At 43.7% G+C, this 13,247-nt stretch overlaps 1 protein-coding gene across 3 annotated transcripts in view; it reads right to left on the bottom strand.

The window, feature by feature from the left end:
- Positions 1 to 3,409: 3,409 nt before the first annotated feature.
- PPEF1 (protein phosphatase with EF-hand domain 1) overlaps positions 3,410 to 13,247 on the bottom strand; it is a 30,586-nt gene continuing 20,748 nt past the window's right edge. Inside the window, exons 9-16 of one of the 3 annotated variants that reach the window (XM_071749293.1) lie at positions 12,766 to 12,915; positions 10,330 to 10,500; positions 8,756 to 8,941; positions 8,019 to 8,161; positions 7,291 to 7,397; positions 6,165 to 6,328; positions 5,252 to 5,336; positions 3,410 to 4,363 (exon numbers count right to left, since the gene is read on the bottom strand). In XM_071749293.1, the coding sequence (XP_071605394.1) occupies positions 4,170 to 4,363; positions 5,252 to 5,336; positions 6,165 to 6,328; positions 7,291 to 7,397; positions 8,019 to 8,161; positions 8,756 to 8,941; positions 10,330 to 10,500; positions 12,766 to 12,915 (1,200 nt within the window). In that variant the 3' untranslated portion in view covers positions 3,410 to 4,169. Of the gene's footprint in view, positions 4,364 to 4,654; positions 4,823 to 5,251; positions 5,337 to 6,164; positions 6,329 to 7,290; positions 7,398 to 8,018; positions 8,162 to 8,755; positions 8,942 to 10,329; positions 10,501 to 12,765; positions 12,916 to 13,247 lie in introns of those variants that run through there. The other 2 variants (XM_071749308.1, XM_071749299.1) reach the window with 2 other exon arrangements.

Raw genomic sequence — 13,247 nt, 5'->3', positions numbered from 1 at the left:
GGCCTAGGAGGAACCCCTGGATGATCCAGGACAGGTATATACTCTGTTAGCCACCCTGGAAACTGTGGGCCTGTGGAGGGGCTAGTGGAGAGATGTGGTGCAGATACATTAGCACTTGGATGTAGAAGTAATTTTATTGGCATGGTGCCATATGGCTGTATAGGGATTTTTCTTTTTCCTTTTCACATGTACTGTGAGAGAGCACTTAGCTTGTTTCCCAGCAAATGCAAGTAAAATCCTTTGTCTAGTTTAAGCAGACAAATGTGGCAGTGCAGAGTGTAAGCAGAGAGAGCTTGTGTGATGTTTTTTTGTTCTATTCAGTATTTTACAGAAAGTAGTAGCAGCTATTTTGCTTCTCTTGCTGAATCCTAGATTGAGAAATGCAAGATGACTTTCCCTCAGTCATATTTTTTTAAAAAAAACCTGTGGTGTGATCTTGTTTTCAGAAACAGGAAGGGTGATGTAGATGCTTTACATACAAGCACCTGCAGTGAAATCTAAATGGAGCCTATGGCAAGACATACCTGGAAACCCCTTAACTCTTTAATGGGTGCATCATTGGTGTATCATTAGTGTGAAACTCATAGTGTTCATATTTATATTCATACCAGCTTATGGTATATTTATGAATATTGTGATCAGTTATCACTTGGAATGCAGGCACTTGGAAAGCATTTCTGTGGTAATCTGAAGAGTTTAAGGTAAAACACAGCACCAATGGAGGGGAATCTTGTGTTACCTCCAGGTCAGGCACAGCTGCAACTTGCTGCGGTCTGTTCAGACCAAAGAAGGGTTCCAATTGGAGACTTACATTTTAGTGCAAACCTAATTAAGCTAATAATGTTTTATATAGGCCCTCTGCTTAGCTGAGGATCCACCTTCTGTACGTGTAAAGCTGTTGCAAAGCAGAGCTGGCACTGGTGGTGGTGAGGGTGTGCTCCCAGGTATAATACCTGGCAGCTTTGGGGTTCTTGCAGGGCTGAGCTAATTGGCAGAGGCTCACCCTGGCTGCCTGGCTTCCCAGGGGAGCCAGCAGAGTACAGGCACAGCCTACTCCCTGGGAACTCATTTATGGAAGGAAGGCAAAGGTACAGAAACATCCTGTGCCTCAGGAAGAAGGGCATTAAGGAGTTAAAATAGACACACCTGAGATACACAGCTCTCTGGGCAGCCTGCAAACAGAAACAGGGCTGGTTGAGGCACAGGCCAGAATAATTGGCTGTGTCCAGCTCAGAGTAGGTGCTGCATGCTGGCCCCAGCCCAGCTCCTCCAGGCCAGCATCCTCCCTGCTCGCTGCCTCATGGCTGTTTCCTTCTCCTTGCTGCTGTCTGAAGGACACAGGTTTGCAGACTATCAAAAGTGGCATTACTGCCCCTCGGCTGCTGCTCCTACCAGGTAAATGTGAAGACAGTACATATGTAAACTTGAAGGTTGGGATACAGAGTTTGTCTGTCTTCTGTCCATCCTCAGGGAAAGAGCTCTGCTTGTTCCTGTTCCTGCAGTTCCCTAGAAGTCCTAAAAAATGTTCCTAAAGACCCCAAGATGGGTCGCTTTCCATAGCATCGCACAGACACCTGGGGTGCACCCCTGCAGGCACTGAGCACTGTGAAACATGGTACCATCCCCAGGGGCATGAGTGAAGTGGGAGCCTGGGTCAGTTTGTGTCCAACACTGGGCACGTTTTGGTGTGGTCCAGAGGCAGGAACAGAGTTACCCAGAAAGTGGGAGAAAGAGGTGCCACTGCTGTACCTGTAGGACAAGGGTTTGGGCACTCAGCTGCTGACTGCTTCAGCCTCCTCTCAAAGGACCCCTCACAGCTGTAATATGAAATAGCCACTGTGCAGAACTGTGGGATTAAAATAAGAAAAAGATTGGGGGTGGGGATTATGGAAAAAGATCTTCACTTGAACAGGTGGGATTTAAGTAAGTAAGAGCCAGGAGCTCTCCCAGTTTTAGTCTGGAGTACTTTTTATTGCTGGCAAGTAGATGTTTCACAGTTACTCCCCCCTGCCACCACCCCCCCTTCTTCTGTTAAGGGTAAGGGGCTCCTGTGTGCTGCCAGCAGCTGCCAGGGCAGCCTCTTTCCTTTTTTGGCTCCGTGACTCAGCTCCTCTCACACTTCAGTACCACACCCTGAAAGCCTCCTCTTGCTGCCTGCTGTGTGAAGCACTGTGCCCCATCCTTATCATCCATCCCTTCTCAGAAAGTGATCCCTCAAGGCTAGAATCCCTCATCTCCGTGCTGGGGTAGCTTCAGGAGCATGATTTTAGGGGGGGGGGACATGGAAGCTGGAGGCTGTCAGTGACATTTCTGAGCTCCCATGTGTTGCTGTGCTCCATAGCTGTGTCCCCTCCTCTGGGGCAAGGGGTGGGTGCCAAAGGAGGACTCCAGAGCAGCACTGTCCCTGCTTTGCCTTCTTGCTTCTCACCCACAGCAAGGAAGCTGATGGTGGGAAACAAGATCTCACCACACATCGTGGTGTTTTTCCTCCTTAGGTGGAGGCTTTTTGTTACTCCACTGGAATCAGGTGGGACTGATCCATAAATCAGAATAAATAAATGCATGCTAAAATCAGACACACACTATTACCAATGTCATCAAAATTTTACTGTAAATTTTGTTTGCTCTATTAAAGGGTCCTCATCCCTAGGCAACAGAAATAAGTCTGTGCATGTTTATTCATAAATCTGTCAAGTTATGAAAATACTTCAGGAAAAGGATTTTTTATTTAATTGTAGAAAGTAAGAATTATGCAAGACCACAGTACCTTGACCTTGCACTGCTGTTTGTTATGCCCTGTCCTGATAACACTGCAAAGGATGGGGTTGTTTTTTTTTTTTGTACTTTCAACAGTTATTAAATAAAAACTAACTACTTTAATTAGCTTATCTTTCACTATTAAAATTTAAAGATGGGCTAGGCTGGATCCTTTTCCTAACCAAAAAGCACTGTTTGTACCTTGTACTTACTAGGGCTGAATTAGGTAATGCTGTACTCAGAAATCTCCAGACCTGGCTGCACTTCAGTTTTTATCAGTGTTTTGCTTTCAAAGTGTAACATGCAGGGGAATTAGGTCCAGGTCTCCCTGCTCTCTCCCACAGGAGCAGATGAGGTGGTAATTGCAGGAATGAGAATATTCTTTGAGGGGAGGCCAGGGGCACTGGGCTCTTTCTTTCTTCTGTGTTCCAAAAGTTCAGTTTCAAAATTTCTTTGTTTACTTGGTAAATAATTTATGCTTAACTATATGCAAGAATATTTAGGTTTGGTAGCACCATTTTTTTTTTTTTTTTACTTTTGTGTTCTTACCCACCTCTTTGTTTTAAAGAAGTCCAGTTAATCTTCAGGAAAAGTTGTCCCCTGGCATGCGTAGGATACCAAAATACAGACAAAACGACAGTACACATGCACCTTGCTGTGAAAGCTTAAGATTTATTTTGTGATCTGTGTGTTACATCAACATGCTATGGATTTAGCTTTCATTAAGGTAACAGTGACTCTTAGCTCCAAAACCCAACAAATGGAGGCGTAAGTAACCAGTGGCAAGTGGAAATCTTGGGCAAGCATTAACGCTTTTCAACTAAGACCCTTTTCTGTAAACTTCAAGGAGGACAGGTAGTGACCTGGAATGGTTGGGTTTTACATCATTGTGCAAAGAGCAAGGCTAAATGCAGAACTACCTATTTTTAACTAGATGGTTCTTCTCTGTTCTCCCCTCCTGGACTGGATAGCCCACAGCAGGCCCCCGCCATCCCTGTTACATCTGATACGTTCCTTGTGGTCATCAGTGTCACTCCCCAGCTGTCACTCAGGGCTGCTCAAAGAAATGTACCAGAGTTTCTCTTCCCACAGGCTGGGAGGTGTGACCTTGGCAGTGTTCACAGAATAAATAGATGGGGTAATGCCACCAAGGGGGAGGATAAATTGCAAAGTACTGATGGCAGTGACACAGTAATACTGTAAGTAGCAGGTTTTCCTCTCTTCTTTCTCATTACTGGCAGGTACATATCACCCAGAAGGGACTACATAAAGGCTTACATGGTGACTGTAGTGCTTACTGTATCAAGCAGCCCATTTATTGTTTGTCAGTGTGGAAACTGACTTCCCAGGCTGTTCCATGAGTAATGCCAGAAGGTGAGCTTCCAGGACAGCCCTCTGGAGCTTCTGCCTTTTCAGGAGTTTGCCTTTTTCTCTAATCGATGAACCACGTGAAAGGCCTCTAAAAATTCGCTGAAGTCAATGTGGCCATCTTTGTTGTAGTCTATGCTGAAGATCAACTTGTCAAGGGATTCATCATCTACATCAATGCCCAGGTGAGAAGCAAAGAGTTTCCATGTCTGGCTGAACTCCTCAAGAGAAATCAGACCTAAAGGAGACAGACAGCAGATTGCTTTTCCCCATGCTGTTTCCCCTCCCTTCCTGCACACCCGCACACACATCTGTGCACTCCTTCATTGCAAGAATCATAGAATTACAGAATGGTTTGGGTTGGGTTGGAAGGGACCTTAAAGATCACCTCGTTCCAACCCCCCTGCATGGGCAGGGACACCTCCCGCTAGATCAGGTTGCTCAAAGCCCCATCCAGAGTGACCCTGAACACTTCCAGGGATGAGGGAGTCACAACCTCCCTGGGCAACCTGTGCCAGTGTCTCACCACTGTCATAATAATCAATTTCCTCTTAATATCTAAATCTCCCCTCTTCAAGTTTCAAACCATTGCCCCTCGTCCCCTCACTACATGCCCATGCAAAATGTCCTGTTTTCTTGTAGGCCTCCTTCAGGTACTGGAAGTCAGTGTAAGGGTCACCACAGAGTCTCCTCCAGGCTGAAAAAACCCAACTTTCTCAGCCTGTTTTCATTGAGGAGGTGAAAGGAAGCTCCCTGCCTACCATGGCTTGTGTTTTGTGATTTCATGGCTAAAGTACATTTTCACTTAAGGTTATGATCTAATGCTTTCACAGCACATTTGAGAAAGCAGTGACTACTGAGAGTGAGAGTAGAAAGGAGAAAAGACCTCCAGAAGAGTGAAGCCAGTACTAGAGATGGGATATGTGAGGATTTTTTCTCAAGTTAGGCTCTGTGTACTATCCCTTATATGGTTACAGCCTGACTGCTTAAATTAATCTTCACTAAACTAGAAAAATGACATTGCCTCTGGTTCCTCTATATTTAGAAGCCTTAAGGAGGAAACAGTGGGGCAAGATAACTTGTGTAAGCTTCCTAGAGCTGGTACAGTGATGATATCTGCACTTACCTGAGTGATCTTTGTCAATGATATTAAAGATGATCTCCAGATCCTTTCTGTATCTGCACAGTGTTTCCATCAAAGCTGGCTGAATCTGGTCAGGAAATCCCAGACAGGAAACCAATCAGAACTTGGTTTGGGTAGCCTCACCAACAGAATATGCACTATCCAAATCTCTGTTCCCACTTAACTTCTCAAATGTTTTTTTATTTGGTTTGGTTTGGTTTTTTAAATCTTTATGCTCAAGTTCCCTGGAATGTCGTCTTGCCCTGAGGAATAATCGGCTAAAACCCATCACTTTCAGATGGTGGAACATGGGGGGGAAGGAGCCCTTCACACCTCCTACCTTCAGTAATTATTTGTGGAAATAGTAATAATCTAGGAAAGATATTGTATGCCACACACTCATACAAAGCTTTCACTGTATGTAAGTGCACAGATCCTGCTGTATGGAAAAAATGATGGAGATAGCTAAGTACCAAAGCACTGTGCAGCCACACAACTGGCTCTGTAAAAGGGACCTCAGCTACCATGAAACATCTAGAAGTCCATCTACAAATGTGATACCCTCCTACAGGTGCCTGAATTGGCTCTGAAGCACATTTGAAAAGCTCATCTTGAAGAGTGAGGTCTGGGTTCTCTGAGTAGGATTTATCACATCTCCTCAGCTATGTTATCAAAACACCCCTGAGAGTCAAGGGAAAGCAAGAAGCAGTTCTAGCATGTGATTCATCCAACTATTTTAAGCATCTACCTTAACAGGGAACAATTTGTACCCTAGAAGTGCTCATTTCCCTCCAGTGCCTATAAAAGGAAGTTCAGCTGCAGATGGCTACCTGATTGGCCAAACCACTGTCTCATGCCTCAGGTTGTACCTAAGGTTGTCACTCCAAGATTTGCAAGGAAGTGTTTTCCTCCTTACCTCTTTTGCAGGTTGACCTATTTTCAAATCATAAAAACATGACATGAAGTCAACTTCTCCATCTGTGTTCATCTGTGCTAGCTGAGGCTGCAGTATCCTCCAGGGCAGTTCCAGCTGTAGGACAGACTCCATTGCTGCAGCCCAGTCATTGACAGGAATCCTGCCTGCCAGAAGAGGTCGTGGTTACAAGAGGCACATGACACAGCACACATCAGTCACCAGCACACCTTCTGCCATTTTTAAGAACAGTTGCAAAACATAAACATTATCTCCTAACCCTGGGATTAAAAAAACCCCTCATGACAGTGAGCAGTAGGGTTAGAATAGACATTTCCACAGGTCCCTTCAGACCTCAACAACTCTGATGCTATCATGGTGTTCAGTATCTTTTGATACTGTGAGAAAACCAGATTATGCCATGAATAGAACTGAAGATTTGAGCTGAGCTGCCACTATAGAGTCCTGTGCTGCTGAAAACCTAAGATGGAATTACATTAAACAGTTGTTTTGTGGCCAAAGAAACAGTAACATGGCTGATTGCCCTTTCAGGGGCACCAATGACAATCCAGTCAAGTGAGAAGCCATCATGAGGAAAAGGTGTATTTGTGCTAGAAATTACTAACTGCTTGCTCCTCCAGGAAAGGTTCCTCTATCAGTTTGCCCTGACTTCTTTTCTTCAGCTGATGGGTAAGTGTGTGTGTGTCCTAGAGGCACAGGCAGTCACCAGTACTCAAACATCTGCCAAGCTTAGAAGGAGACCAGTTCCCTGTCTGACATCTGGAGACACTCCTAAGTGAAGCTGGGGGTCTTTGAGCCTCTGGAGCAGGATCTGCCTGCCCAAACTCTCTGCCCAGCAACAAAATCCCTTTCCTTATTTGCTCAAATATTTCAGTTGTTTTCTTCCATCTACTTAAAACTTCATCCCCTCAAGTTGTTTTCTGGGGCTAAGCACTTGCTAACACCTTTTTTCTATGTTTAGAAAGAACATAAAATCAGTCAGCCTCTGCTGCCCCCCAGCCTTACCCTGGTAGTAAGTAGGACCTCTCTCCATGGGGTGTACCCCCTCTGCCCCCCCACACCCAAAACTGTTATCCCCATGGTGGCAACTGGACAGAGGTAGTGTTACCTGTGCTGTGGAGGTCATACTGTGCAAAAGCACTAATGAGTTCAGCCTTGTGAGCATAAATCTTCTCTCTTAAGGACTTCAAGGCAGATGATTCAATTGTACCCACCCTAGGAGGAAAAAGATGCAGAGCAGATCAGAGGATATTAATCCTCTAGCTCTTCATGCTTTTCAAGATTCATTATCAAATTCTTGTATCCTTTAACATATACTATGTTTGGGGTCATCAAAAGATATCACTGGGGGGAAAAAATCCACCAAAACTAACAAAACAAACAAAGCCCGATAAGAATAATCTGAATTTATGAGATAATCAAGTTTATGCAGGCAATTCTAAGCTGCTTTGCTTTAGGAAATCTGACCACAGTGCTAGGCATGGCAAAGCATGATAAACTTTCTGAACTCAATTTATAACAGGATTTGTTCAGATTAATGCTGCAGCCTTAAAGCAGACCCGAAGGACAGGCACAGACCCTTTGCAAGGCCCTGGTAATTGTCTGTTTTAGCTGCTTACGACATCTAATTACTTTTGGGAGTTTCTCAGGAAATGGAGGTAGAATACTTAGAACACATTTTGTCTACTGTGTTAGTTTTTCAATCGTAAAATAGAAAAGCAAGGAAACCCAAGTCAAAGAGGTGCCTGTTCAGCTGCTAAGTCCAACTCTATAGCTGTGGCAGGTACCCCCATGGTAAGGAAGTGCAGGCTCAGTGCCTGCAGCACTCAGCTTTACCTCTCCCGAAGATTCTGCCTGCGTGTGTACTTGCTGACTCGGTACTGCACAAACCGAGGAATGAGCTCAGGATTCAGTTTGATGTAAGCTCCCCGGTTGCTCCCTTCTTCGTAATAGTTAGAAGCAGAAAAGATAGTGATAACCTGACCACAGGAAACAAAGAAACTGGATTGGCTAGTGCAAAGCTTCCCGAGACTGGCTTCTGAGATGGATGGAATAAAAACAGAGATCAGCAGCTCGGTTCATCAAATTGCTCGTGCTTTTCAAGTCAGAGCTCCAGCTCTGGATTTCTGGCCTGCCACAGGGGGAGTTCAGTGCAGAGGGCAGTGTGACATAACGTGCTTGCTAAACTGCTTTCTAAGATAGACCTGCTTTTCAGGATTCTTGCTGGCCTTCTGGCACAGTGTGTCAGAATGCAGGGTCAGAAGGTAAACTATTAGTAAGTTAAAAGGAGCCTTAGAGGATCTCTTGCACTGCATTTACACAAAATTCTCCTTATGTATTTTGTTGATGTTCATTACTTTTCACATGGGAAATAAGCCAGTCCCTGCTCCTGAAGCTGTGAAGAGTTTTGTTTATCAGAACTCCGTAAGTCATTCTAACATTTATAGCACACAATTCCTCCAAACCCATTTTAAAAAGTCACTTTTTTTTTTTTTTTTTAAATTAACTTTGCAGACAGATCTACTGTGGATGAAATTCACAGGAGAATTCTACTTTACACGGAAGCATCTTACCTTCCCACCATGACAGATCTCATAACCTTCTGGCTTAAATTCATGAGATCTGATGAGCATCTTCAGATTATACCTTTCAAACAGCTTGCCAGTGACATCAGGGCCAAAGTAACAACCTCCTCCTCGACACTTGTTTGGTGTGCAGCCATTTTGGCTTCTTGGATCACTCCAGAGAATGTCAAGGATCTGTAAATAGCAACCTGAAGTAAGTGAGGACTGATTGTAGGTGAGGACTGACAGGCTATGGATGTCTGAAGTGCTGGCCATGGCAAAAGTCCTGCAGTGCAGGGAGGAAACACAGCTGAGCTAACGAGAGGGTGTCTTGTTTTCTTTCTCCCTTTCAGCAGAGTTCTTCTGGGCTGAAACTTTTGCTCTACTTTTCTGAAGAAACGTTATTTGTAATTTGGATTTTTCCAGATGAAATACTATTTCAGAAATGTACCTCTGAAGTTTCCAGACTCTGGTAGATGCATCAGGAATGGTAGCAGGGGTATTTCAAAGAGACAGAGCTGCCTTCCTCACACGTAGGTGTGAGAGGCATTTTCTTCTTTCCCAGCACAGACCTGATAACCATGCAGGACAGGGGCTGTCCCTACACCGAGCTTTGGGAATGCCAGCTAACCATGACAAGGGCTGCCTTGGGCTTCACTTTCCTGGGTTAGGCCATGTTTCACAGCAAGATTTTACAGACATGAGGATGAATTATTATGGCTTAAAATACCTAATAATTCTGGTCAGTCGCAAACATTAGGCAAAATGTCATTGTTTAAACCTTAAACACAGTGGTTACACTAACACATTGCACTTCACATTTGTGAGGAGGCTCAGCCGAGGCTTTGTTAGCTGGGGGAGTGTCAGATTTCAGGGACTGTTTGTGCCCATTACATTAATTTGTAGGCCAGATATGTATCTTGGGAAATCACAATTTCAGAGACAGATTTGCTTCTCAAGAAGCAAAATAGAAGTGTGTGGCCCTTAAAGCAGCTCTCTGAAGAAAAGCAACATACACACTGCTGATTTTTGAGCTAAATTGCTGTGCAAACTAAGCTTTTCAAATTGTCACAATTTATTAAATTACAGTATGAAAAGAGCTGCATTTTGCCTCTATTATTAGCAGGAAAAGAACAGCTAGTGGACAAAAAAAAAAAAATCCCACTCTTTAGTAATGACCCTTTAGGTCTCGGGAGCTGTGGGGTCTTTTTATCAGTATTAGCATTCATCTTCTAAAAGCCCCAACCTAAAAAAGGTGCTCTAAAGCAGGAAATTTCAAAGTCTGACCCATTTAAACTGTCAGCCACGTATGCACTAACACATCTCACCACATGAGGGCATGCAAACACATCTCATACCGAGCAGCTTCCTCCTCGTAACAGCCAAGAAAACCCTGGGTAAATTGTACTTATAAGGTATAAAATCACAAGCCTGTATTAACATGACTTAAAAAAGTATCCAAAGAACTGGCTAGGATGCACCCCAAAATTATGGGGTCCCCTCAGACTCAAACATACTTCCTGAGCAGAGCACCTGCCAGGGGTGGGGCAGCTCAGTATGAGCCTGTCTTGGGTTTCACCTACTTGTTTCCATTCCTTTAGGGTGGGGTCTGGAGCTTCAGTGGATCCCGATGAAGAGATGTGTTGCATTGTCCCTTCAACATTCCGTTTGGCAATGCCTTTAGTGGATCTGCTTGTAGGAATTTTCTTCTGGCTGTCTTTCGGTGACTTTGGTGGCCGCATCAAGGATTTCAGCTTTGTTTAAAAAAAACAACAAACAAACATTGAAAGAGTTTGAATCAAAAGATGATTTGGAGATGTCAGCTGAAAGGCCTATCAGTTCCCATTTCCTATACTCAACATGGAACTCTCATCATGTCCTGAACTCCACAGGTTGGGTAGCAGCTGCAGGTGTATTTCTGCATTTGCAGAAATTTTGCTATCAGCAGTCAGCCTCTTCAAAACTGTTCCCATGTTCTTACCAAGACACACACAGACTCATTCCAAGCCACAGTCAATAACAAGCTCTCACTATACAGCAAATACAGTTTGGGCTGAAGGCAGACACTGAAGTGCCTCTCTTCACTGGAAATTGAAGGTGTTTATGCTCACAGCCAGGTTGGACAGGGCTTGGAGCAACCTGGTCTACTAGAAGGGGTCCCTACTCATGGCAGGGTGGTTGAAACCAGAGAAGCTTTTGAGGCCCCTTCTAACCTAAACCATTCTGTGATTATGTATATACTGTACTAAAGATGAAGCAGCATTCACTGCTGCTCTGATACAGTAGCATGCTGCTAGGTTAACTTGGCTAAAATAAATGGAAAACCAGGAGGATAACAGTGAAATTGATGAAGTATTATATCAGGCCCTTTTATTGGTAAATCACTCTCCTCCTCTATTCATGGGCTTTTGCTTTTTTGGAGTTGTGTGCTATGGCTCCATTAATACAGACTCTTCTCCAGGGAGTATCCCTTCTCATTTGAATTTTTCTCATATTAGCTCATTTTTTAATAAAAAATTCCACCCCAATAACATCAGCTCTGTCTCACACCACCCGCCCCCAAAATTCCACTCTTTAACGAAGAAAAGAACAAATGCAAACCAGAATGCAAAACACTGAGTTGTTATTCTCCAGTGCACTGACCAGTACTTGAGACCTGTCACTTGCCAGCTGTACCAATTAAAATACATCATCAGTCGGCCTTGAGTGATACCACCCTGAGTCATGGCCCACACATGCCTAATTAGCAACACTCTTCTCCTGTGGCAGCAACTTTGACCTCTTAATTCTTCACTTCACAGACACTTCAGCAGTACCATGCTGAGCCCAGCCTTGGGGGAAGTGTGGGCAGAACTCAGCTCACAGTTAAGACACATCTCTAGATAGGCACCCAAGCCCTTCTTAAATGTTTGTTCATGAAGCCAAGCCATGATGATGATGGTAGAGCCAACAGAGCATGGACTCAAAATGGTGAGAAGTATTCATTGCCCTTTTCCACATCTTCAAGAAATGGAGATACGCCTGACTGACCTTTAAAGCATTTATTTCTGTATTGAAAAATATGAGGATGAGAGAAATAGCTCTAGATTTGAGAGACACTAATGGCAAGGTAGGTAAGGTTGCTTAAACACAGGTATCTTGTGCTTTATCATGTCTGTAAAGTAGTGCAAGGTGGGCAGATATGAACCAGACCTAAGAGACCACAGAGGAGGAAACTTGCAAAGACTTTCTCCAGAGGCAGAGAGAGGACAAGAGGAGGCATCTCTCAGCTGTGGGATGCTTCCATGAACAGCACAGGAAGCCTGTGTATGAGCAATTATAAGATCTGGCTCTCCACTGGATCTCCTGGATCCCCACTGATTATAAAGAACTAGCAGCCATCTCATTTAGGTTTCCAAATCTCACACCATTATCCACTGATTTTAAAGAGCTATGTTTGCTCACCATTTCAGAAAAAAAAAAATCAATGTTTCTGTCTTCTAAATCCCTGAAAAGCAGCAGTTTCTGGTTTTTTTGAAAGCTAGGTTCTCAAGGTTGCTCCTTCTGGAAAGACTCTCACACATATGCAAAGAGCAGCAGCTGCCAAGGGAACATCTCACAGGTGGAGAGCTTCCCCCATGCAACAGATGGCAGAAGCACAGCCCCAGGACAAAAGACAGTGCTAAAAAGATGTGGCTAGAGAGATTTCTAAAGTGTTTAGAAATGCCCCAAAATTATTTACTTTTCATATTTTCTGCCTAACACATCATCACTTCAGGAAGGAGGTATCTGAAGTGCTTTTGCCTATTTGAAAGTCAAAAGGCCCATGTTGTGTCACATCAGCCAAACAATTGGCTCCCAACACCTACTGAAACCTTTCTTCCTGAACAATGATTTTGAAGAAAAACAAGTCTCCTTTTTTTCCTTGATGCCTTGTACAACAGCCATTTCCTTTCTTAATGCAAACAACTTGATTTTAGCATTTCTACTGCCAATTTTTTTAAAGAAAAAATTACACCCACATGAATATGATCTCCTACCTTATTTCTCTCAAGTGCATTCAGGAAATCCAAATCTGTGGTGTCTGAAATCCCTCCATGTAGGATAAGAACTTTGCTATCAATTATAGTGGCAAGGGGAAGCCAGCTAAAGATGTCTCGCAGAAGATACACAATCTGTCTCCAATGGTCCTGTAAAACAAACTCATATTAGATCCTATTTCTGGCAGATTCTTTTCCTTCTAAGTTCAAGATTTTGCTGAAGTGTCTGCCAAACTCTGCAGGAACAGTTCTATTCAGGTGCCACCCAAACTGCAACACTGACAAGCATGTTCTGACATTTACATTAGGGTGATTTGCATATAGCATTTGGTTTTTCTTTCACACTCACCCCCTTGAGAGGCCTTATGAATGTTTTTTATTTCATCCCATAGAGCTCTGAGCACAAAAGGCTAACATGCAAAATTGTTTTGCCGGTTCTTTCACTGAAAACCCAAAACGATTTCAACCACATTACTGAAGTC

The sequence above is a fragment of the Heliangelus exortis genome, chromosome 1 (genome assembly GCF_036169615.1).
Source record: "Heliangelus exortis chromosome 1, bHelExo1.hap1, whole genome shotgun sequence".
NCBI classification, from domain to species: Eukaryota; Metazoa; Chordata; class Aves; order Apodiformes; family Trochilidae; genus Heliangelus; species Heliangelus exortis.
Note: the sequence above shows the minus strand (reverse complement) of the source record. Positions and strands in the feature narration are given on the sequence as shown.